This window comes from Nycticebus coucang, chromosome 22 (genome assembly GCF_027406575.1).
Source record: "Nycticebus coucang isolate mNycCou1 chromosome 22, mNycCou1.pri, whole genome shotgun sequence".
NCBI lineage: Eukaryota > Metazoa > Chordata > Mammalia > Primates > Lorisidae > Nycticebus > Nycticebus coucang.
The window spans coordinates 6,255,497-6,279,740 of record NC_069801.1 but is presented as its reverse complement, the minus strand read 5'-3'; the positions used below and the strand labels follow the sequence as shown (position 1 = coordinate 6,279,740).

At 49.7% G+C, this 24,244-nt stretch overlaps 1 protein-coding gene across 7 annotated transcripts; it reads left to right on the top strand.

Moving 5' to 3' along the window:
• Nucleotides 1-6,114: 6,114 nt before the first annotated feature.
• On the top strand, nt 6,115-23,412 carry GPR157 (G protein-coupled receptor 157). Of its 7 annotated transcripts, none has more exons than XM_053576275.1 (5): nt 6,138-6,731; nt 19,257-19,470; nt 20,459-20,653; nt 20,837-21,291; nt 21,756-23,412. In XM_053576275.1, exons 1-4 carry the CDS (start codon nt 6,349-6,351, stop codon nt 21,260-21,262), a joined length of 1,218 nt encoding a protein of 405 aa, XP_053432250.1. In that variant the 5' UTR covers nt 6,138-6,348; the 3' UTR covers nt 21,263-21,291; nt 21,756-23,412. The 7 variants fall into 7 exon arrangements, with proteins under 7 accessions (XP_053432255.1, XP_053432250.1, XP_053432253.1 ...); XM_053576278.1 differs by having other exon boundaries at nt 6,160-6,731; nt 20,459-20,592; nt 21,018-21,291; XM_053576277.1 differs by lacking the exon at nt 21,756-23,412 and having other exon boundaries at nt 6,160-6,731; nt 20,837-20,932; nt 21,018-21,324.
• The last annotated feature ends 832 nt before the right edge of the window (nt 23,413-24,244 follow it).

Here is a 24,244-nt window from a genome sequence, read left to right as displayed (position 1 = left end):
AAATCTCTATCTCAAGAGATCTCCCTCTTTCAATTTCAGATCACCCTCCCCGCCCCCCCCCACTTGGCCTGTCTCGTAGGAATCTGCTGGGCCCCATAAACCTGCTCCCTCCGGCGACAACAACTCTGCCCTTTGCTCTCAGGAATCTAGAATCTTCCCTGACTCCTCTTTTGCTCACATTCCTGTCTGACCCTTTGGTAAATCCTATCAACTCTGCCTCCAGAACATACCCATGACCTGCGTCTCAGTATCCCTGCCCAGAGGACACAGGAGACTCGGACCAGGCTGTGCTCCTCTCCTGCCTTCCAGTGTTAATCACAAGTCAGCTCCTCAGCTCAGGCCCCTCTTTGCAGTTCAGCCCTCCCTGGATCCCATGTCATTCAGCCAGTGAACACCAAAGTCCTCTCACTGACACAGCCCTAGATAATCTCCCCTCCTCGTTGTGGCTGGCAAGATCCTCCAGCCCAATCCTCTTCCTGTGGAATCCCCCCTCACTCTTCAAATCTCTCTAGCTTCCTTTTCTACAATTAGCCTCTGCTGTTCAGAGGGTTCACCTGATTGGACCAGGACAACCGGGTAATCTTTATATTTCAAGGTCCACTGGCCTGGAGCTTTAATTGTATCTTCAAAATGCCCTCACATCAGTACCTCAGTTAGCATTTGGTTGGATAACCACCGGAACAGGAATCTTACAGGGAGGACCCTTAGAATTCTGCCCACCAAACTTGGCCAGGACAAGGTTAGACCCTGGGTCTCTCACCAAGTCACAAAAGCTCTCTTCTGGTGCCAGCAGTGCATGTTAAGCCAGTCGCATCAGCTGCTCTGTAATTTGCCCAGCCCTGCTCCACCCAGGCAGCCAAGAGCTGTTGCCATGGAAGAGCCTGCCAGGCCCATGGTCTTCTCAGGTGTGTGCAGGCAGCGGGGCAGGGAGCCCAGCAAGCTGCAAGCGACCACTGTTAGAGTTTGGGTGTGGAGGGAGAAGGCTCAGGTGATGGGGGAGAGTTTAAACACATCCCACAGAGCCATGAGGGCACCTGTAGGAGACTACACCCACCAGCCGGTGCCCCTTGAAGAGAAGGTACGCTGACTCCAGAAATGTGGCTGGCCAGGCTCAACCTACTCTGGCACCTGTGTGCCCCAATGGCCATGTGAACATGCATAGGGGTCACACAGCCTCCTGTGGGGAAGCTGGAGGTGGGGGAAGGTTAGACAGGGGGTCCCCATGGGCCTGGTTCCTCTTCCGTAGCCATCACTGCATGGTGTCTGGGTGGGAAGGGGCAAGACAAGTTCCCTCCAGTGATGATTTGAGCAGTGACCAGAGGCAGAGCCGGTGCCACACTCACCTTCAAACAGGGAAATGAGAAAGGTGGCCGGCCTGTGTTTTCTCCAGAAATACGAGGGAAGTCCTTCTTCTGTTCTAGTTTTAAAAACCACATTTGTGATTTGTAACCTACGTTGAATTGACCTTAGAAAATCATGCAGGGCTTCTCCAAATTAGAGGCACTAAACTGTCACCCCTTTGGCAGTTGTCAGAGGAGGAGATGCCTGTGCCAGCTCCTGCGGTGAGAGAAGGTGGGAACAAAGCAACGCCACCTCCTGCTGGGGCCCCCAGCCATGGTTGGGGGGGTCTTTCTGGGCCTGGGCCCCTAGTTCTATAGCCAGACATACGGGGTGCAAGGGAGGCTATGATGATGTGTGAGGGCATCAGACATGGCCCCTTTGGACATTAGACATGGAGCAACAGACAACTGCCAGCTGGCTTGGCACAACCACTAAAGAAAAGACTCGGGGTCAAAAGAATCCATTTGGGTTTCTTACCAATTCCTCCAAAGACAAGGAAGGGGAGGAAGGAATGAAAAAGCAGGAATTTGAGATGTGGCTAATGGGACATCACAGGCCTAGTGGGGTGAGGATTATCAGAGGCAGCTCACCAGCTGGGGCTTCTCTTGGTTGGGCCTCCCCAGAGAACTAGCAGACCCCGAAGTAGGAGATGCACCTGGGGGTAGGGATCCCTGGTTCCCTTTGGTAGAGGCCAAGCCAGGCAGCGGAGGATCATCCAGCTTCTTGGGAGTCACGAGTCTCACCTCCTGATTAATATCTGGACTCATCTGGCCAATATCACCAAGCTCAGATAGTGGAAAATTAGGTTCAAGCTTAAATACCAGCAAGGTGAGGCTATATCCCTGCATGTCCTTTGCATTTTTTTCATAATTGCAGGAAGTATAAAAGTATGAAACATTCTTTGAATGTTGTTTTTCAGCACAAAGAAAACCGAGCAATTTCCTGATCAAAATTGCCTGTAAAATAGCCAACCGCTCACCTGCAGAGGCAAAGCACTTTAATCTCAACAGAGCAGGAAAGATGTAGCGGACACAGCAGGAAGTCACGAGACCTCTCCTGTCCCCTCCTCTCCACTCCCTCCTCCCAAATATCCAGAGGAGGAAATGACCATGAGATAGAGAGGGAGTCTGTGCCAAAGCCCAGGGCTGGTTGCAAAATCCAAGCATAAAACTTCACACCATTAAAAGGTGAGAGGCTTCACTAACAGAACTCTCAGCCAGGGTCTGTTGATGGTCTGGGGTCCTCTCAGGAGGAGGTCAGGGGATTTTTGACCCATCAGAAGTGACTTGGAAAGAAAGCAGCTGCTCTTCAGCTCCCTGCAAAAGAAACTCTCCAAATGTATCTGTTCCTGCTGCTGAGAATTGTTTTTAGTAAGTTTTTTCCTGATTAAAAAAGAATCTATGCTCACGTCAGCATTGCTAATAATAGCCAAAACCTGGCAACAACTCAAATGTCCATACACAATAGAATGGATAAATAGATTATTGATATTATTGATATTTATACAGTGGTATACTATACAGCAATGAAAATGGACGCACCGTAACTGGGTATGAGAACGTGGATGAATCTCACAAAAATAATGATGAACAAAAAACCAGAAAACACAAACGGGGACACAGGGTATGATTCCACTTACATATTTGCTCAATAACAGGCAAACTACACTATTTTGTTTAGGGAACCATACACGGATGATTTTATAAACAAGAAAATGGCTGAGGAAGCAGAAAGGGGGAGGCTGCTGGTGTGCTGGTGATGTTATATTTCTTGCTCTGCATGGGTGTTTGCTTTATTAAATTGTACATGCATATCTTAGGCACTTTCCATATGCATATTTCATAAAGCAATATTTTTAAAAGTTAGAACATAATCTTTCCCTTCTATGAATGAAATTTAAGGTCAAACCTCAGGTATGCCAAGAACTGCAAAACATCATCGAAAGAAATTAAAGATCTAAATAAATGGAAAAACATCCCAGGTCTGTGGATGAAGGAAGAGATTTAATATTATTAAGGCAGCATTATTCCCCAAATTTGTCTACAGATTCAAGGCAGTCCCTAACAAATTCTCAGATGGCTTTTTGGCAGAAATGGAAAAACCAATCCTCAAATTAGAATCACAAGGATCCTCAAATAGCCAACTCAATATTAAAAAGGGAAAATGAGGGCAGTGCCTGTGGCTCAAAGGAGTAGGGCACTGGCCCCATATGCCAGAGATGGCGGGTTCAAACCCAGCCCCGGCCAGAAACTGCAAAAAAAAAAAAAAAAACAGGGAAAATGACATTGAATGACTCACTTCCCAACTTCAAACTTACCGTAAAGCTACAGTCACCAAAACAGTGTGGTACTGGCAAAAAAGAAAACCTTGGTGCAAAGCTTCATGAGCTTGGATTAGATAATAGTTTCTTAGGTGTGACATCAAAAGCACAGCAACCAAAGAAAAAAATAGATAAACTGGACATCCTCAGAAAAACACTTTTGTGCTTTGAAGGACACTATCAAGAAAGCGAAAAAGACAATCCACAGAATGTAGAAAATATTTGCAAATCATGTACCTAATAAGGGTCTAGTATCCAGAAAATAAAAAGAACTCTTCTAACTCAATAAAAAGACAAACCAATTTTAAAAATAAGCAAGAAAACTATATAGACACTTCTCCAAGATGTGCAAATGTCTAAGTACATGGAAAGGTGTTCAACATCATTATTCATCCTTAGAGAAATTAAAATCAAAACCACAATGAGATACCACTTCACACCTTCCAGGATGGCTAATCAATCACAAAGACAGATAATAAAGTGTTGGAAGAATGTAGGGAAACGGGAGCCTTCTTACTTTAGTGGGAATGTAAAATAGTATCATTGTTTTGGAAAAGTGCGGCAGTGCCCCCACAAGGTTAAATATAAAGCTACCTTGTGAACCAGCAATTGCACTCCTAGGTATATACTAAGAAAATCAATCCTGGGTACAGTGGCTCACACCTGTAATTCCAACACTTAAGGAGACCAAGGTGGGAGGATCACTTGAGGCTAGGAAGTCAACACCAGCCTGGGCAATATAGCAAGAGCCCCGTCTCTTTTTTTTTTTTTTTTTTAGATTTTATTTTATTTATTTATTTATTTGTGTGTGTGTGTGTGGTGTGTGGTTTTTGGCCGGGGCTGGGTTTGAACCTGCCACCTCCAGTATACAGGACCGGTGCCCTTCCCCTTTGAGCCACAGGTGCCACCCAAGAGCCCCATCCCTTAAAAAAAAAATTTTTTTTTTTTTTTTTTTTGAGAGAGATTCTCACTCAGTTGCCCTGGGGTTGAGTATCATGGTGTCATGGCCATTGCAACTTCAAACTCTTGGGCTCCAGCCATCCACTCATCTCAGGCTCCCAAGTAGCTGCAACTACAGCTAGTTTTTTCTATTTTTAGTAGATATGGGGTCTTGCTGTTGCTCAGGCTTGTCTCGAACTCCTGAGCTCAGGCAATCCACTTGCCTCAGCCTCTCAAAGTGCTATGATTACAGGCGTGAGCCACCACACCAGGCCTCTACAAGAAATTTAAAAGTCAGCTGGGTGGGGCAGCGCCTGTGGCTCAAGGGGTAGGGCGCCGGTCCCATATGCTGGAGGTGCTGGGTTCAAACCCAGCCCCAGCCAAAAACCAAAAAAAAAAAAAAGTCAGCTGGGTGTGATGGTGCCCACCTGTAGTCCCAGCTAATTGGGAGGATGAGGCAGGTGGATTGCTCGAGCCCAGGAGCTCAAGGTTGCAGTGAGCTATGATTATTCCCTACGCTCCGGTCTAGGGGACAGAGCAAGACCCTGTCTCAAGTAAAAACAGAGATAGAAAAAACTGAAAACATATTACCACACAAAAACATGTACTTGAATTTTCATAGTAGCATTATTTATAATAATCAAAAAGTGTTAACAACCCAAATGTCCATCAGCTGATAAATGGGTAAGTAAAATGTGATATGTTCATATAGTGGAATATTAGTTGACCATAAAAGGAAATAAAGTACTAATACATGCTACAATTTGGATAACTCTTGAAAACATTAAGCTAAGTGAGAGACGTCAACACTAAAGGCCATGTATTTTATGATTCCGTGTGTAGCAACGTTCAGAATGGGCAAATCCCTGCACACAGAAGGTGGCTGCCGTGGGGGTGGAGGGAGTGGGGGGGTGGGGGAGAATGCTAATAGCTAAGGGATTAGAGTTTCTCTGGGGGTGATGCAAACGTTGCAGAATGAGGTGATGGATGCACAAACTTGTGAATATACTAAAAACCATTGAACCGTACAGTTAAAAGGCTAATTTTACTGTACGTGATTTACGATTCTCAATTTAAAAGTCTGAAATTTTCAAACAAGGGAAAAAACCCTGTAAATTCGGAATTATATTCCATTTTTTAAAAATCACATCTAATTAGCTAAATTTTTTTTGGAAAAATTGTGTGCACATTAGAAGAAAAGTTGAAAACACCCGCTTGCCCCAAGTCACCACCACCACCAACCTGTGAACACTTCGGAATCACAGCTTAAGGCTTAAGGAATGAGAATCACACAGAGTTGTTTTGTTACCAGTGGAAAGAACGCCTCCACCCCCCTACACATATCAGCAGGCTGAAAAGAAGGAAAGTAACATTAGCTCTAAAAATGCCAGCCCCGCCGGGACGGGATGTCCCAGGCATCTGGCGAGAGCAGCGGTAGCGGGGAGCATGCTGGGGACACCGGGTAGGACAGGAGGTTCACCGGACTGGGCGCAGGGGCGTGGCGGGAGGGCGTGGCAGGACCCTGAGGCCTGGGAACAAGGGCGGGGCGTGGAGGGCGCAGGGGCGGGGCGTAGGCGCGGGGCGGGGCTAGTGGGCGGGGCGGTGGGGCTCGGGGCAGCTGGCCCGGGTGGGCCGGGACACAAGCCACCGGCGCCTCGGTACCCAGACGGCGGCGGCGGCCGCTCCCTCGGCCTGGCCTCTGTCCTCGCGGCGACCCCGCGCCCCGGCCCACTGGGCCCCGGCGGGCTATGCCGTCGCCCCCGCCGCCCACCGTGCTGGTGCCGTCGGAGCGCGCCGTGGTGCTGCTGTCGTGCGCGCTCTCGGCGCTGGGCTCCGGCCTGCTGGTGGCCACCCACGCCCTGTGGCCCGACCTGCGCAGCCGGGCGCGGCGGCTGCTGCTCTTCCTGTCGCTGGCAGACCTGCTCTCGGCCGCCTCCTACTTCTACGGGGTGCTGCAGGACTTCGCGGGCCCCTCGTGGGACTGCGTGCTGCAGGGCGCGCTTTCCACCTTCGCCAACACCAGCTCCTTCTTCTGGACCGTGGCCATCGCCCTCTACCTGTACCTCAGCATCGTCCGCGCCGCGCGCGGACCCCGCACTGACCGCCTGCTGTGGGTCTTCCACGTCGTTAGGTGGGTGGCAACCGCGCTTTCTCTCTAGCCCCGACCCAGGCCGACCCAAATGGGAACCTGCCCCTATGGTCCTTCGGGGGACCCCAGCCCTGGGCCAGCGGGGGGATGCCAGGCTTGAGGGCGCCCCTCTGTGCCTGCCCCGGACTGAGCCTCGGGGCAGCCTCTTGGGTAAGAGGAGCTCGCCCTCGAGAGCTGGGCCCTGGTCACTTGGAAGGAGCTGGGGAAACCTGTGTGCCCTTTGTGTTCAGGCCACCTCTGCTGCCCATGGGTGGACAGGCTGAGAGAGGAGTTAGGTGGCTGCCAGTCCCCCGCTCCTGCCCCCGCCCGGTGCCACAGTGGGCGTGGTGCACTCTGCCCCTCCCAGCTGCAGTGCCTCTGGGGTAAAATTCTCAGAGGACTGTCTTTTTTTTTTCATTTTGTCTTTGGTCGTTTCTAGCCTTCTGGTCCCCTTCTTGTATTTCTGCTCTAGGCGATCTTAACTTTCTCTCTAGAGTTGAGCTGATCTAAAGTCGAGGTCAGTGGCAGAGGGCTGGTCTGAACGTCTGGGAGTCCACCTGGGGTCTCTGAGAGTCAGGAAAACCAACAGTTTGCCCTGCCCTGAGGTTCAAGCATCTCTCAAGTAAGCCCTCGGGAAGGTCAGCCGTTCCCTGGGTAATCTCAGGATTTGAAAGTCTCATGGTGTCCTGTGCTGAACTACAGGCAAGAATCCCCAGGCTGTTTTCCTCTTATCCTTCTCCCACTTGAGAGCACCAAATGCTACCCTAATTATAGGTCCTTTCTATTAAAAACTTAAGTGCTTTCCAAGGACTGAGAGGACAGTCAGCACTTTGGTAGAGACAAGTCACCTGAGTGTCACACAGTGAAGCTATAAGGTGGTACAAGTCACTTGACCTCCCAGTCTTGTAGCTGCTGGACAAGGGCCATCTGGTCCCTGAGAAGCTAAGTGTCCTGCTTCTCAGCTGTTGAAATAAGCATCTTTGAAATGCATCATTTAAACTGTGGGTCAGATGCTGCAGAGACCCATAGAAGGCAGGGGTGTTTTTTCTCCCTGCAGCGCCATCGAATTGGGCCCCATCAGAGACCCAGCAGTCCTCCATGGCTGGATGGGTGTGGGCATTGTGTACACAGAAATTCATGGGTACTTGCAGAGGAGCCCAGGACTGGGCCTTTTTCCCCAAGTACTTCTCTCTCTACACTGCTTTAAAATATATATATATTGACTATAGTCTGTTTTTAAAATGATAAACAGAATCTGGTGCAGCTTCTATAGAAAAGATGGATCACCTGGCAAGCCTGAGATAGGGGTTCTTCTCATCAGGGACCCTGATGCTTAGGAAAGGATTCCCTCTGGGGGAATCTTATGTGTCCCGTTCTGGCATGAAAAAGAAGCAAATTATTCATCTTGTCAGTTGAATGTAATCTACCTGCTTCTTAAAAGAAAAGAAAATTACCTGTATCTAAGCTAGAAAGGGAGCTTGATAATTTAGCCCCTGGAGTTCTCTTTCAGAAGTTAGCCCTCAGACTTTGCCAATCTAAGAAAATTGGTAAAACCTGTCTATTAGGTTCATTTATTGACCCAGATGCTAATGGCCTTGCTAAGGAATAGCAACGTGTTTCTTTGGAGTATTAATTTTTTGTTACAGGATCTGTTGATGGGAGAAATACTATCTTCAGGCATAGACTACAAGATCATCCACTTTTTAACCATTTCAGACTACTGAAAAACCAGTCCTCTTCTTTAAACCAGACAGTCATAAAAAGGATTTTAAAATATAACAACATGAAAGGTTGAAATCTCTGTTCACTTTATTTTTTGAGACAGGGTCTTGCTCTGTCACTTAGGCCAGAGTACAGTGATGCCATTATACCTCATTGCAGCCTTAACCTCCTAGCTCCAAGCAGTCCTCCTGCCTTGGCCTCCCAAAGGACTAGGACAATAAGCATGAGGCGCTGTGCCCAGCCAATATCTCTATTCTATGAAGAATTTTTAAGAATTGAGGTTTTTAAAAACTTGTACTAATCAGCCACAAAAAGGAATGAATTAATATTTTATAGCAATTTGGATGGAACTGGAGACTATTATCCTAAGTGAAGTATCCCAGGAATGGAAAAACAAACACCACTTGTACTCTCTAATAATTTGAAAATAATAGATACACACAAGTGGACATAGAGAAAAGTAAAAGTCGCTGGAAATCAAGGAGGAGGGATAGGGAGGAAGGATGAACACTATTCAGGTAATAGGCACACTGACCCTGTCTTAAGCATTACAGAAACTATCCACGTAATAAAACGTGTGTACCACCTTAATATTTTGAAATAAACTTCCCCTGCTGCAAATATCCTGAAAAATGAACAAAAGACGCTTTCAGACAAAATGGCAAAAGCAGTTTATAAATATCTATGGAAAAAATATAAGCCCGTTAATGAGTACGCAAAACAAGACAATTGTAACAATGAAGTACCATTTCCTCATTAGAAGAAAAAATATAGGAAGGCAGAATACTAACCTTTTATATATCAGCGAAACGGGTATTTGCTGCATTTTTATGGACAGTGTAAATTGAAATAATCCTTGTAGAAAGTATTTGGTTCATACCCCTTGATCCAGTAATCCTATTTACTGAGACCTGGACTAACGGGATAATCTAAAATACATACAAAGCTGTAAGTACAAAGGAATTTGTGAGGCATTGCTATCATAGAATTTGGAAGCAACCTCAATGTCCAACATGAGGGGAATGGTAAGTTAGACTGTCCTCCCCTCCTGAAATGTTATGTAGCTACTAAATACTGGTCGTGTGGTCAGGAACGGTGCTCATGCGTGTAATTCTAGCTCTACAAGAGGTTCGCTTGAGGCCAGGAATTTGAGACCAACCTGAACAATAGTGAGACTCCCATCTGTACCGAAAAAAAAAAATTAGCCTGGTGTGATGTCATGTGCTTGTGATCCCAGTTACTCAGGAGGCTATGGCAGGAGGATCTCTTGAGCCCAGGAGTTTGAAGTAACTGAGCTATGATGATGCCTCTGCACTATAGCCCAGGCAACAGAGCAAGACCCTCAAATAATAATTATAATTGTGAACCCTGTAATTCATGTATTTTTTTTTTTTTTAGACAGAGTTTCACTTTGTCGCCCCCAGTAGAGTGCTCCGGCATCATAGCTCACAGCAACCTCTAACTCTTGGGCTCAAGCCATTCTCTTGCCTCAGCCTCCCAAGTGGCTGGGACTACAGGCACCTGCCACAGCACCCAGCTATTTCTAGAGATGGGGATCTTGCTCTGGCTCAGGCTGGTCTAAGACTGGTGAGCTCAGGCGATCCACCCACCTTGGCCCAAAGTGCTGGGATTATAGGCGTGAGCCACCTCGCCAGGCCTGTAATTTATATTTTTTAAATGATATGATACAATGTGAAGTGAAAAAAGCCATCTCTAGGGGGCGGCGCCTGTGGCTTAAAGGGGTAGGGCACCGGGCCCATATGCCAGAGGTGGCGGGTTCAAACCCAGCCCTGGCCAAAAACTACAAAAAAAAAAAAAAAGAAAGAAAGAAAGAAGCCATCTCTAAAACTGATGACAGCCACATGCCCAAGTTTCCGGGAAAGCACCTGCATGGCCCCTTGGGGTCCCATCCTAATACCTAACATGATCTCGTTTATGGAGACTTTTGTTCTTCTCTCTGGTGGAGGATAGTTTAGACTCCATTCGCAGGGAAATTTATGTCATTGTGCACTGCATCTGGCTTCTGGGATTCTGCAAAGTGCTATCGCTAGTAACCCAATGGACCACGCAGGGCAATCACCCTTTAGTCATAGTGATGAGATGGCCTAAGGCGTGTAGCTAGTAAGTGGGAGGCTCAGGATTAGAACCTCGTTCTGACCCTCTCCAAGGTCAGAGCCCTTTTATGATTTTACCTTCTCTCTTAGCCTTGACTTTTTTTAAAATTGAGATTATACTGTTAACAATAATTTATTTTTAGCTTTCCAGATTTCCCAAATATTAACATTTTACCATATTAGCTTTACCCTCTCCAATTATTTTTTTCTGGAATCATTACAGTGGCTCACGCCCTGTACCCTAGCACCCTGTGTAGCTGAGGCAGGAGGACTCCTTGAGGCCAGAAGTTCTAGATCAGCCTGAGCAAGAGCAAGACACCAGCTCTACAAAATATAGAAAAATTAGCCAGACATGGTGGCGGTTGCTTGCCTGTAGTCCCAGCTACTTGGGAAGCTGAGGCAGAGGGTAGCTTAAGCCCAGGAGTTTGAGGTTGCTGTGAGCTATGATGATGCCACTGTACTCCAGCCTGGGGAACAGAACAAGACTCTGTCTCAAAAAAAAAAAAAAAAAAAGAAGTAGAAGAGTAACAGGGTGCCCACTAACCTCCAAATACTTCAGGGTGTATTTCTGGAAGATAAGCATAGTCTCTTGCACCTACCAAAAGCAGGAAGTTAACATTGAACAGTCCATGACCTGATTAGTGGACTTCATTGAGCTCTTATTCATCATCTAACAACGTCCCTGAGAGCAGAGGAAAATCCTGGCCCTTACATTGACTTAGTTTTCATGTCTCTTTATTCTCCAGCAATCTGAAACAGTACTTCAATCTTATTTTTTTTCAATTGAGACAGAGTCTTACTTTGTCACCCTTGGTAGAGTGCCGTGGCATCATAGCTCACAGCAACATCAAACTCTTGGGCTCAAGTGATTCTCTTGCCTCAGCCTCCCTAGTAGCTGGAATTACAGGCACCCGCCACAGCACCCAGCTTTTATTTTTCTTTCTTTTTTTTTTTGTTTATCAGGCCTAGGCCAAGTTCAAACCCATCAGCCCAGGAGCATGTGGCCAGCAACCTAACCATCAAGCTACAGGCACCCTCTTGGTGTTTCTTGACATTTTTGCAGAGAGCAGGCCTGTTGTTTTGTAGAATGTCCCTCAACTCGGGTTTGTCCTGTGCTTCCCGTGGGTGGTTTCAGGTTCTGTGTCTCGGGCAGGGTGACCCAGAAACTTGTTCTTCCTGTTGCTTCCTACCAGGTGGCCGGCAACTTTGATTTGTTCCCTTACCAGGGGTGTGTTAACGCTGGTCACTTGGCTAAGGTTGCTCCACTGCACAGTTACTGTTTTTCCTTTTGTAATTAATAAATATCTTGAGAGACATTTGTCAAGTTGTTCTGTAAACAGCATGTCGCTTCTCAAGCTCCCACCCAAGGTCTGACGCCAGTTTTTGAAGTGAGTTTTTGGGTTGTGAGAATATTCAATGTTCAAGGGATATTCTTGTATTTGAGACGTCCAGTTCTGCTCTGTCTTAGCTGCTGAGGTAGCGACAGATGCCCCATAGTTTTCTTCTTTTTTTTTTTTTTTTTTTTTTTTTTGCAGTTTTTGGCCGGGGCTGGGTTTGAACCTGCCACCTCTGGCATATGGGGCCGGCACCCTACTCCTTTGAGCCACAGGCGCCGCTCATCCCCGTAGTTTTCTTACATGTGGGTTGACATCAGTGGCCATCTGTGTTCAGTGCCCACCTAAGGGAGGGGCCAGAGCGGCCTGGAATGTGGTCATTTCCCAGCCTCACCCTCCCACAGAAGGTAACCTGTCTTTCCAAGACTGCCACCAGCCCCTCCTCCCCATGAGGTGGTGGCTCCTGAGTGATTCCAGAACAGGACTTCAGGTGCCAGGAATCAGCCCATGTGGCCCTTGGGTGTGGGAGAGCCTCAGGGCTGGGGGGCAGCCCATCTAGGGGTCAGAGCAAGGGTCCTGCCATCAGGCCTGCCTGACACAGGATCTCGTATCACTTGATCCAGCAATCCTATTTGTGGCTTCACTAAGATGGAAGTGGATCCGTCGGGACTCTGGTAGGGAGGGGCCCGTGCCCCTCACTCATGTGCCTACCCATCTTCTGGAGTTTGCTTGGGGTTATGGAGGAAGAAAGAGTCTATGACACCCCAGGTTTATCATAAAAACCCCACTCTGGGAGACATGGGAAGTCCCAATGCAGCAAAAAGGGGAAACATGGGCCCCGAGAGTTCGCTAATTTGAATTGAGCTCACTTTGGGGCTGAAGGGATGAGGCCACAGGCAGAGTCAGGCTGTCTTAGACGAGCTTCCCAGCCAAGCGGTGTCTGAATGAGGGATGGAGGCAGCAGCTGTCAATAGGACCACATGCTGGTCAGAGGTCCCTGCTGAGCAGGAAGGTCATAGCACTGAGCTCCCATGTGTAACAGAAAGCCCAGGGTAGTGGGCTGGACACCAGCACTCGGGAGTCATAGCAGCAGAAGCCACCCCTTGGTTCCTCAGCCAAGGCAGCTGCCCAGGTGTTCAGAGAAGCGTCTCTGACTAGAGGGCTGTGGACAGTGGCACCAGGTGTGAGGTGCATTTAAAGGACATCCCTGGAAGAGCAGAGAGAGGGAAGGGGGGGTGGGGTCTCAGTGTGTGACACATCTTATACCCTCAATGAATCCCCAATAAAAAACAAAACAAAACAATAAAGGACATCCCTCCCTCTTCTGCCAAAGCTGCAGAGTGACCTCGTGGTGGCCTGGCCCAGTGGCTAATTCTCTGAACTTCTCCCATGTCCCACCCTCTGCGCCATGAGCTGGACAGTAAGTGTCCATTGTTCTTGGGAAGGAACCTCCAGGCAGCCTCTCACCAGGCCTCCCACAGCCAGCTCTCCCCAGCCCTGCTCCCAGGAGTTTTCTGAATTGGCACATTGTTGCCTGAGAGTGTTTTTCTCAAAGCACTTTTCAGCTTGTGTTAACACTCACAGCTTTCTGGGGTGGCGCCTGTGGCTCAAGGAGTAGGGCGCCGGTCCCATATGCCAGAGGTGGCAGGTTCAAACCTAGCCCTGGCCAAAAATCCAAAAAAAAAAAAAAAAAAAACACTCACAGCTTTCCATAGGCCACAGGGCACCTAAACCAGGCCCAGTGTTGGGCTCACAGGTGCCAACCCCCAGAGATCTGTAGGCCCAGTGAGGTTTGGGGTTAGGAAACGGCACAGGAGTCCGAGGGTGGGAGCACATGACTGAGGAGATCCTGCCTGAGCCCCCCAAGTCTAACCCCTTTCAAGCATCTTTGAAAACCCATGGAATTGTCCCTTTTGGTGTACACGGTGGAGATGTGTCTTCCTCACTGCGGGCGTCCACCACTGTAACTGGTGGGGACAGGTTCCAGGGACCACGTGGGAGGAGATCCCCAAGTGAGCAGAGCTGGGAACTCTGAGGGGCTCAGCTCTGGTGGGGAGGTGTCGGAAAACCAGTGTATCACTGTTCTGGGGACAGGCCACCTGCTTGTGGTCATCTGACAAATGCTGGGGAATTGGGATATCAGAGACGGTTCACTCTCCACTTGCCTAATCCTGTGTGTACTCCTAGTTCCAGTTCTCTGGAGATTTAAAAAGCTTTTGGCATACTGAGTTCCAAGAAGGGCTAAGCTCCTGACAAGTCTGACAAATGGCTTTTTGCCAGTTTTCCCTCCCTGAGCTAGCTGAGGGTCCCCTGCTCAGCTCTGCCAGTGGGCTTGGTGAAGGTGGGGGACTTCTAGGTAGCCCCTTCACTTCTGGGGTCAGAGCCCCCAGGAGCTGGCATAGCATCCCCTGCCCAGAGCACATGTCTCTTTCTGACATCATTTGTAGCAAGCCTCCTTAGTCTGTCCAGGTTGCTGTGACAAAGTCCCAGAGACTGGGGGTTTACACAACAGAACTTTTTTCTTTCATGGTTCTGGGGATTTATAGTCCAAGATCAGGAGAGTCGGTTCCTTCTGAGGCCCTCCCTCACCTGTAGGCGGCTGCCTTCTCCCTTGTGAGTCTGTGTCCTCAGCTACACTTTCCAGGGCCACCGGTCGTGCTGGACTGGGGTCATGCTAATGGCCCCATTTTAACTTAATCACCTCTTGAAAGACCCTGTCTCCAAATACAGTCATATCCCAGAGGTTAGGACTTCAACAGATGGATCTGGGAGGGGCCCAGTTCAGCTCCTAACAGCATCCAAGGGGGAAAGGAAACTGATTTGTGCTTTTAGGCAAACACAAGTTGGAACTGGAGCCCTGGTACCTCTGAGAGAGGCTCTTGGGTGCCCCCCACCCCGTGTAGGGACTTCCTCCTTCCAGGCAGACCCAGCCTGGCCTCCTCCCAACCTCAAAGCCACAGGTTTGGAGAGGGGAGGGCCTTACTAGTCACCTGCTTTAAGCCACATGTCCTCCCACCCACCCTATTACACACCTTTGATGACGTCCCCCAGATGTGGTCTCTCCCCCTGCGTTGGTGGAAACTGCTTGTTCAGCCCCCAGTTTTAGGATGGAGCTGGGCTCCCCTCCCTGTCCTCTGGCCATCTAGCCTTTTCTCCACTAGCAGGTTCTCTTGAAGATTTTTTTTAAACATTTGAGGATAGTTGAAGGCCCAGCATCTCTTCGCATGCTCCCCAGATGACCCGGCTCTGGTGCCAGATTGCCAGGCTCAGATTTAGAATGTGGGTCGCAAGTGTCCACACAGAAGCTGACAGGCCTGTGCCCCGGCTGCTCTGAACCAGCATACCTGGCATCAGGGCAGCCTCTCGGACCAGATGAGTTCCTGGGTTGTGATCAACCCAATGTGCTATTATTAAGCCATGCCTTACTTGTTCTGACTTTATTTTTTTGGTTGGTGGCTTTTTAATTTTTTTCTTCGAAGGGGGAAAACTATGAGGTGGTACATGTCAGAATTGGAAGTACGGATTTCTATAAGGTAGTATCACAGTCATGTGTCTTTGTGGAGTAGGTGTTAGAGTCAGACTGCCCGCAGCTCAGGTGGCCCCCGGGCGAGAGAATGGCCCAGCCTCTCTTTCTGAGGTTTCCGAAGGCACTGACTTCCTCCTCACTCTCTAGTTTCAGAACCTGGGGCACCTTCTGCTCCTTACCTTCCCATCCTTTGTCCAGTGGTATCCTGGAGCTAGCTTGAGAGATTTGATTGTTACATATTAGGCAAGTTTGTGAGCTTATTATTAGATATGATCATTATTGAAAGTTAAACTGTATTAAAAAGAAAAGTACTAAATACTCAAAGCTTATGATACCCTTATTATTTTAAATGACTTGAGGTTAGGCTAGGGCGCCAGCCACATACACTGGAGCTGGCGGGTGTGAATCCAGCCCAGGCCAGCTAAACAACAATGACAACTGCAACCAAAAAATAGCCGGGTGTTGTGGCGGGCGCCTGTAGTCCCAGCTACTTGGGAGGCTGAGGCAAGAGAATCGCTTAAGCCCAAGAGTTGGAGGTTGCTGTGAGCTGTGAACGTCACAGCCCTTCACCAAAGGTGACATAGGGAGACTGTCTCAAAAAAAAAAAAGTGATGGAGAAAATATTAATAGTACAGATTAAACTTAAAACTGTAATTTATCTTTGAGTTTAAGCAGAGACGGCAGCTATGCTGTGTCAGGCAGAAAACCCAGTATTTAAGGGGTGGGCAGAGGAGAAAAGGTGGTATGAAGCAGACAAAAATGAGGAAACACGCTCCCTGGGCGGGAGAACTCTTAACTGATGCAGCAAAGAAGTTGCTCATGTCACCAGCCAGTGACATTCTGACATAAGTCTTGCCTTCCTTATTTCACTTTCATCTTACTATCAGGGAAATGAAAACATCAACCAACTTCACGGTCACAGACCTGCTCTCCTTTGCTGATTGCATCCAGACGTTGGCAAAATCCAGTGCATGGCAAAAATTAACAAAAGCCCCTGTGAGAATTAATTGGCTACAAGATAATTGGCAATAAGGAGCACTGTGTATTTTACTGTTATTTGCGAGGTACGTGCTTCACCTCATCTGTATCAGTGAAATGGGCAGTGCATTTACATGGTTGTACACATGAACAGACCCACAAACCCCCGTCTGCGTTTGTCTGGTGTTACCAGCACACCACTGTCCTGTAACCAGGAATTACCGAGTCTGGTCCAACCTGTTTTGCAGGATTATTAGCCCATCCCTCCAGCTCCATTCCCACCGGCTCCCTGATCTTATCGCCTCTTCCCACCTGCCACTGAAATGCCTCCTCTCTGCCCAACATAGCTCTTCTCTGTGCTTAAATTCAAACAGCCGCTCCTTGCGGATCCAGCCCACATTCAAAATCCTCCCTGCCTGTTTATCCTGCTCTTTGGCTATTTCTCAGCTTAACTCGGCTCCGGAACTCCCAGTAAGGCTGCTCCTTTGCAGCCTTGGTACTATAAGCTTAAAGTTACAGAGTGCGGGTCTGTCACCCTGTGGTCCCCTGACTTCCTGTGAGGCCTGTCAGGATGTGGGGGAGCCCAACAGAGGGCCAGGCTGGTCTGAACCAGCCTCCTTCCTCTAGTACCCGCCCTTCCTGAAGGGGCGTCCTCTGCTTGGGGAAGACTTAGCTCAAGTCCAGCCTCCCGCAGGGTGACTATTTGGAAAGCAAGCACATTGTAACCTCAGGAGTGGCGTTTCATTCCTTCATTTGTTCATTCATTCATTCAGCAAGCCCTTCTTCTACCCCTGCCCCATGCCAGGCACTGTTCCAGGTGCTGGATATCATGCAGCTCAGAGCTGGACTTACATTGTCTTGAAATCCTGGGATGTTACATGTTTTAAAACGACAGCCCTTTCTCATAATGAAACTGTTTGAAATGTTAATATATTGTATTAACTTACCAGATAAATAGTTTTGCATAGAACAAGCATTTAAAATGGACAAACTCGGGTGCAGTGGCTCACACCTATAATCCCAACACTCTGGAAGGCAGAGGCTGCAGGATCACTTGAGGTCGGGAATTCCAGACCAGCCTGAGCAAGAGCAAGGCCCCATCTCTATAAAAAATAGAAATATTAGCCAGGCGTGGTGGTCAGAGCCTGTAACCCCAGCTACTCCAGAGGCTGAGGCAGGAGGATTGGGCTCAAGAGTTTGAGGTTGCTGTGAGCTATGATGACACCACTGCACTCTAGCCCAGATGGCAGAGTAGACAGACTCCCCATGTAACGTGGTATCTTTCTCATAACCCTTTAACTTTTATGGTCTTTTTGACCCTTCTGTAGCATTGGGACTTCAAAGAGGACATGCTGCTTTCCTGCCACTGAGGTCTCTGAGAGTGATGGTGACACTGTCCTCCATGCTCCTGTCCACCCCCACAGAGGCAATGAGGGCCATGAGGGGACGATTGGCCAGGATGCCATTTTTGATTTTTTTTTTTTTTGGCCGGGAATGGGTTTGAACCCGCCACCTCCGGCATATGGGACCGGCGCCCTACTCCTTGAGCCACAGGCACCGCCCCAGGACGCCTTTTTTGAAAAGGTCCTGTGCCAAGGCCTGCCCAGTCCCAGGGAGCTGTCTTTCTCCCTCCTGTTCCCACCCCACCCATGTCCTCTGCCGGCAGCATTTGGGGGAACCTTCTCGGAGCATGGTGCTTCTCCTAGCCTCATCTTGGTGTCAGAAGCATGTGGAACTTCAATCCCTCCATCTGAAAGCAATTTCATACAGCGCCCATATCCATGACACAGAGCTCTGAAAGTATAGCCAGTTCCCAAACTGAACATTTTCTGGTGACACTGACAGTCTCATTCCTGTCTACACACTGCTCTTCTCCTCCCCACGTGACTGACCTGGACAAAGGAACCTGTATCCTGTTCCTGGGGACAGAAACCACATGGGCCTCATGCAGTACAGCCATCTGCACCACAGTCCCGAGCCCTGGGACGGCCAGATGTGACTCAGTAGCAGCTCTACAGCCTGCCTGCCTGGTCCTGTGCGCCATACACATGTGCTTTTGTTTATTCCCCTGACGCCCCTAGAATGACACCCAGTAGCCACTGCCGTCATTACCACTTTGCTGAGAACACTGGCATGTTGAGGCTAATAACTTGCCAGAGCTGGGGCGGAGCCAGGACATGGACAGCCCGTTATATCAGATCCAATCTCTTACCCACCCTACTGTGCCATCTCTCTCAGGGGACTGGTAGCTTTCGTGAATCCCCCTGGCTGATTTAAGCTGCTTTGTAAGGAACAGACTAGTGCCAGGGAATTTGGAGAAGGGGTCTTGGGGCTCAGGCCTAATCTTGGCTATGTACTGTGGGGAAAGCCTCTGGAAATCTGAGCCCAGCTCTTCCCTTCAAGGAGGCCCTGCCTCAGCTTTGTGCTGTGGGGGGCCCCTTTAAACCTTGCCAGGCTGTGAACCCCCCAATTGAGCAAGGAATCCTCAGGGCCCAGGGGCTGTGCCTGCTCAACACCCATGTACCCCCCTCTTAGATCTCAATAGGGGCACCTGGGGCCCTGGAATTCCCTGTCCAGGCAGCCCTAGGCCACTCCGTGGCCCAAGGGTTGGCTGTGCCCTCAACTGCTCATGGCACGTGTGTGAGCGCGTACATGCGGCGTTCCATATTGGAGCCCGAGACCCCTCTGTGTGTGAATAGGTGCTGGAGCTTCTAGCCCAGTCTTCTGGGAGCCTGGGTGACACCGGCCTGTCAGTTTTCCCAGGGACACCATCCCTCTTTTTTCTGATTTTTGCCCATGCTGACATTGCTGGGAGCTGTGGCCTGAGACCTGCCTCCCTCTTGTCATTTCTCAGCTGGGGGGTTCCACTGGCCATCACCGCAGCGGCTGTCGCCCTAAAGAAGATCGGCTACGATGCCTCGGATGTGTCTGTGGGCTGGTGCTGGATTGACCTGGAGGCTGAGGACCGTGTCCTGTGGATGCTGCTGACGGGGAAGCTGTGGGAGATGCTGGCTTACGTCATGCTGCCCCTGCTGTACCTCCTGGTCAGGAAGCACATCAACAGGGCGGTAGGTCCCCCTGCCGTGCTGCCCTCAAGCTCCATGCCCTCCACATCGCCACTGTGCCCATGTGCAAGGCCCACCTAGCCCCATGCCCTGGTGCTGAGATGGGCTGCCGTAGTGGACAGGCTACACGTGTGGGGACAGATCCAATGACAGGCCAGAGGGACCCAGCACTTGCTACGTGCATGCCAAGCACTGGGCCGCACACAGCAGGACAGACAAGGGTCAGGAGCTGGGTCTGCTACAGCTCGGCCACAGCTCTCTCCTGACCCCTGGCGGACAGGCTGCGGTGGTCACTTAAACTTGAGCAGTTTGGCTAAAAGGTGAGGATGTATCTGAGAAAGACTGGGACGCTTCTGAGAAAGGAGGAGACAGAATTCCATAATCAATAATACTGATAACTCACTTGATTAGTCTTGGGGGTTAGAATTGTTTCATAAATGGTTAGCTTTTAAGGAATTCGTAATAGGATGGGCTGGCCAGAAAATCTCGGAGAGAATGATTTTCCTCTATACTTTGGCCATGTTATTCCTTGTTCCTGATGAACAGCTCTGTGCGTGGAAAGTAGGGTCCATCCTGGCCACAGCAAACCACTGCCAAAAGGCCTCAGATTAACATGTGCATTGGGCCACTCGGCTGCTCATTTAGTGGATTTTTAGAGCCCATACCAGCCCAGGAGCTCTGTGGGATATGTATAGCACAGACCATGCCCTCCTAGAGGGGCTCAGGGCTGAAGGTCGTATGAGTCATCTGAGGCAGGCTGTAGACGTCCATGTAGGGATGGGGAGTTGGTGGAGAGCCTGGGAGCCAGGTCAGAAGAAGGATCTAGGCTCAGTACAAACTGGGGCGCTTTAGCACACAGATGCAAGAGCACTGCACGTCTCCCCCTACCTTCCTCAACTAGTGTCGATCCCTGGGAAGACGTGGGCAGCCTGGGCGGTCATGGCAGGAGGGTGCCCATCCACTCAGGGCTGCCCTGGCTGTCCCCACATAGCACGCAGCGCTCTCAGAGTACCGGCCCATCCTCTCGGAGGCGCACCGCCTGCCCTGCCACTCCTCCATGGCCGATAAGAAGCTGGTTCTCATCCCGCTCATCTTCATCTGCCTCCGGGTCTGGAGCACCGTGCGGTTCGTGCTGACCCTCTGTGGCTCCCCAGCAGTGCAGACACCAGTGCTGGTCGTTCTGCACGTAGGTCTGCCCTCCCCGGCCCTGGCTGCCCCTGCCCCCAGCAGAGGGAGCTTGGCCTCCCTGCCTTCCTCCCTGCTCAGATGAGGCCTTGGAAGGAGAAGGTGGAGAGACCCATGTGGTGGTGGGTGGCAAGACACTCTCTCCAAGAAAGAGCTGACTGATCCTGGGTTCTTCCCACCCCAGAAGACCTGGAGACAGGTCTGTGCCAGTTCACAGTGGCCTGGAGCTCTGCCAAAACCCCACAGGGCCATGAGTGTCCCCGACCAGCCTGGAGGGAGGGTAGGTGGGAAAGGTTCTGTGTTATACAGCACTTCCCAGCCCCTCACCTGTGTGTGCACTCAGGCCTCCTCTCTCTCCCTGACAGGGTATTGGGAACACGTTTCAGGGAGGTGCCAACTGCATCATGTTTGTCCTCTGCACCCGCGCCGTCCGAACCCGGCTCTTCTCCCTCTGTTGCTGCTGCTGCTCTGGTCAGCCTCCAGCCGAGGCCCCAGCCAGCCCTTCCGAGGCTCCAGCACCCTCCAAGACAGAAGGGCCTTAGGCACCCAGACAGCTCCCACAGGAACTTCCAAGCACTTGAACTTTTGCCCTTCAAAGTTTTCTGCATAGGTGTCACCCTCCTGGGAACAGGTGGCTCTGTAAGTCCCTTGTGCAAGGAGTGGGCGTCTGTTGCACTGGAGACCCCACTAGTGACACCCTCCACCCCTGTGGGGGGAGCAACCACCAGCTCCACTTCTTTTACCTCCTGGACCCTCAGGTGGCACATTCCAGCCACACACGTATCCTGGCACACTGGGGGCTATTCACCTGCATGAGGGTGACAGTGAGAGTCAGGGAAACCAGTGGTCCCTGATCGCTGCCAGGGAGCCTCTAGTCCAGTGGCCCTCAGTGTCCTGAGGACCTCACAGCACTGTTTACAATTTGAAGGATCCACACCCGTGCACCCATCTGAGTATGATTAAAAACAAAGTCCAAGATGTGTCCCCACCTCCTACACATCGAGGACCAGATTCCTGGTTTGCCGGGCATTGAGATTCCCTGGAGAGCCCGGCCCTGCTTGGATAGCTTCGCTGGCTAACAGAAGTCTGTTACTTTTACCCAGGTTGAAGATTCCCTTGAGGTTGCGTGGTGACCAGCACACAGGAGCACAACCCAGCACAACTGCTCAGGGACAGCTGGTCTCCTCGGGGTGTCCTGGATTCCCTCTCTGTGGGTTGCCAACCCTTGATGCAGGTTGTGTTTGAGTTTCAAGCTCAGGCCGTAATCCAGACCGTCACCTCCACCTGTCAATCACTTAAAACATAGTTCCCTCCTTCCGATGCAAGGGCTGGAGCAAGAGGCATCTCAGGGAACCCCTGAGGACACCCCACTCCTCTCCAGGCCCTTCCCCATATCATCCTGTTCATAGGGAGACTAAAATGGGGGTGACATGGGAGGGGACCTGTGTTATTCACTTCCTAGTTCAGTTTTTTGTGGGAAAGGTGACCAGAAAGTTAGTGAATGATCCAAATACTGATTCTTCCCTGAAGGTGAAGGTTGTAAGATTCTATTGTCTGGGTGCTGGGTCAAGGCAAGTGGCAACATGGATTATGGACATTTAAAAGGAAAAGGAGTTAAAATAAGCAACTGCATCTCTATTTATATCCTATGGTCTTCCACCAAAAGTTTCCTCTTCTTTTCAGAAAGCAATTTTTCCATTAGTTCACAGAAGCCATCAGCTGAAAACAGGAAGTGTGTTACGGGGGTGGGGGGGCTTCACCCGAGACAGTGCCAAGGTGACTGCCCTTGGCTTCCATCAGAACTGTTCAAGACAGGAACGATTTTCTGAGCCTCATAAAAGGGATCTGGATTAAAGCCATCATGCTGGCCAGGCGTGGTGGCTCACGCCTGGAATCCTAGCACTCTGGGAGGCCGAGGTGGGTGGATTGCCTGAGCTCACAAGTTCAAGACAGCCTGAACAAAAAGTGAGACCCCCATCTCTACTAAAATAGAAAAACTGAGGCAAGAGGATCGCTTGAGCCCAAGAATTGGAGGTTGCTGTGAGCTAGGACACCACAGCACTCTACCTAGGGCAATAGCTTGAGACTCTGTCTCGGAAAAAAAAAAAAAAAGTCGAAGTCATGCTGTGCTATTGGTTCCTATTTTACTCTGAAAAACAATATACCAGTCATGTTAAGGAATCAGTCCAAAATGATCACCTTGGTTGCATTTGTTTTTCTTTTTTTTTTTTTTTTTTTTTTGGTTTTTGGCCAGGGCTGGGTTTGAACCCGCCACCTCCAGCATATGGGACTGGCGCCCTACTCCTTGAGCCGCAGGCGCCACCCCTTGGTTGCATTTGAAAACAGATTTCTTGATAAAAATCAACAAGAGGTGAACATCTCAGGACTTAACATCCTTACAGAAACCCTAAGAACATCACAGCAAGACCTCTGGGCACAAAGCTGAAAAAGACCCTCACTTACTTTAGCTTCTAGAGCGGAGCAATAATTCAGGAATTTGCTTGCTGCAAGGGAGAAATGCTGTAAACGGAGTCCTAGGCCCAGAGGAGTATGTCGGAATAAACCCTGCTCCCTGCTCCCTGCCCAGCAGGGCTCCCGGGACCTGCTGCCTGCAGAAAGCCCTGTAGAGGGAGGCAGAGGCTCAGAAAACACCTGCTCCGGGTAGCTCAGGTTCTCATTCCAGTTGGTCGATGCCATTGGCTGCACTATCTGCTTTTGTAAAACCTCCAGAAACTCGCACCTGGGCTGATCCACATCAGCCTCCTCTGTTGCCCACTCTGGCACCGCACATGAATGGTTGCTGTGAATGGTGGTGACTGTGGCCAGGGGAGGGGCTTGTCTGAGTGCCTTAGCCTCTAGCCCCAGGGTCAGTCTCGCCGAGTGGGTAGAGCCCAGATCTGAAGGAAGGAAAGCACACTCTCAAAGTCCAAGAGGGGCTGTTCCTTCTGATCCGAGCCCGATGGAGGCCATGATGCTGTTACACTTTGCTCAGCCCCATGGGTTTCTTTCTGTCCTGTGGGCGTTGTTAATGTTTACCGGCCTGCATCCCTCAGTAACCCAAGTGTGACCTCAACCGTGACTGGTGCTGCAGCTGTAACAGTGTTCTCAGCTTGCTGTCCCTCTGTCCTTATGTACTTCTGCACCTTGGTCTTTAAATCATGTTTACCTTGGTCCTTAAATCACTTTCTGCCTGTTTGTGCTTCAGAGGTTGCTGTGTTTTGTTTTTATTATTATTTTGGCTGGTTGGTTCAGTTTTGATTTTTAACAAAGATTATTAGTTGGTGCAGGCTGATGCTATAAACATATGTCTATGACAAAATATATATATATATATGTCCTGTTGTGGTGTAAGGATGATGTGAGTTTATGCACATGCCAAATTGTAATGAAAACCCTGACTCTGTGAATGGAAGCCTGAAACCTTGCTATTTTAAATTAAATAAATTAATTATTTTTCTTCTGCGTGTTTGGTAAACTGATTGCCTGCTGACGTGGGGAAGGGTAGAGGGGTGGGTGGGTGGCTCACGTTGGCCCATGTTGTGGCGGTGGCTCCAGAGCCTTCCACACAGCTGAGACCAAGAGAAGATGGCAC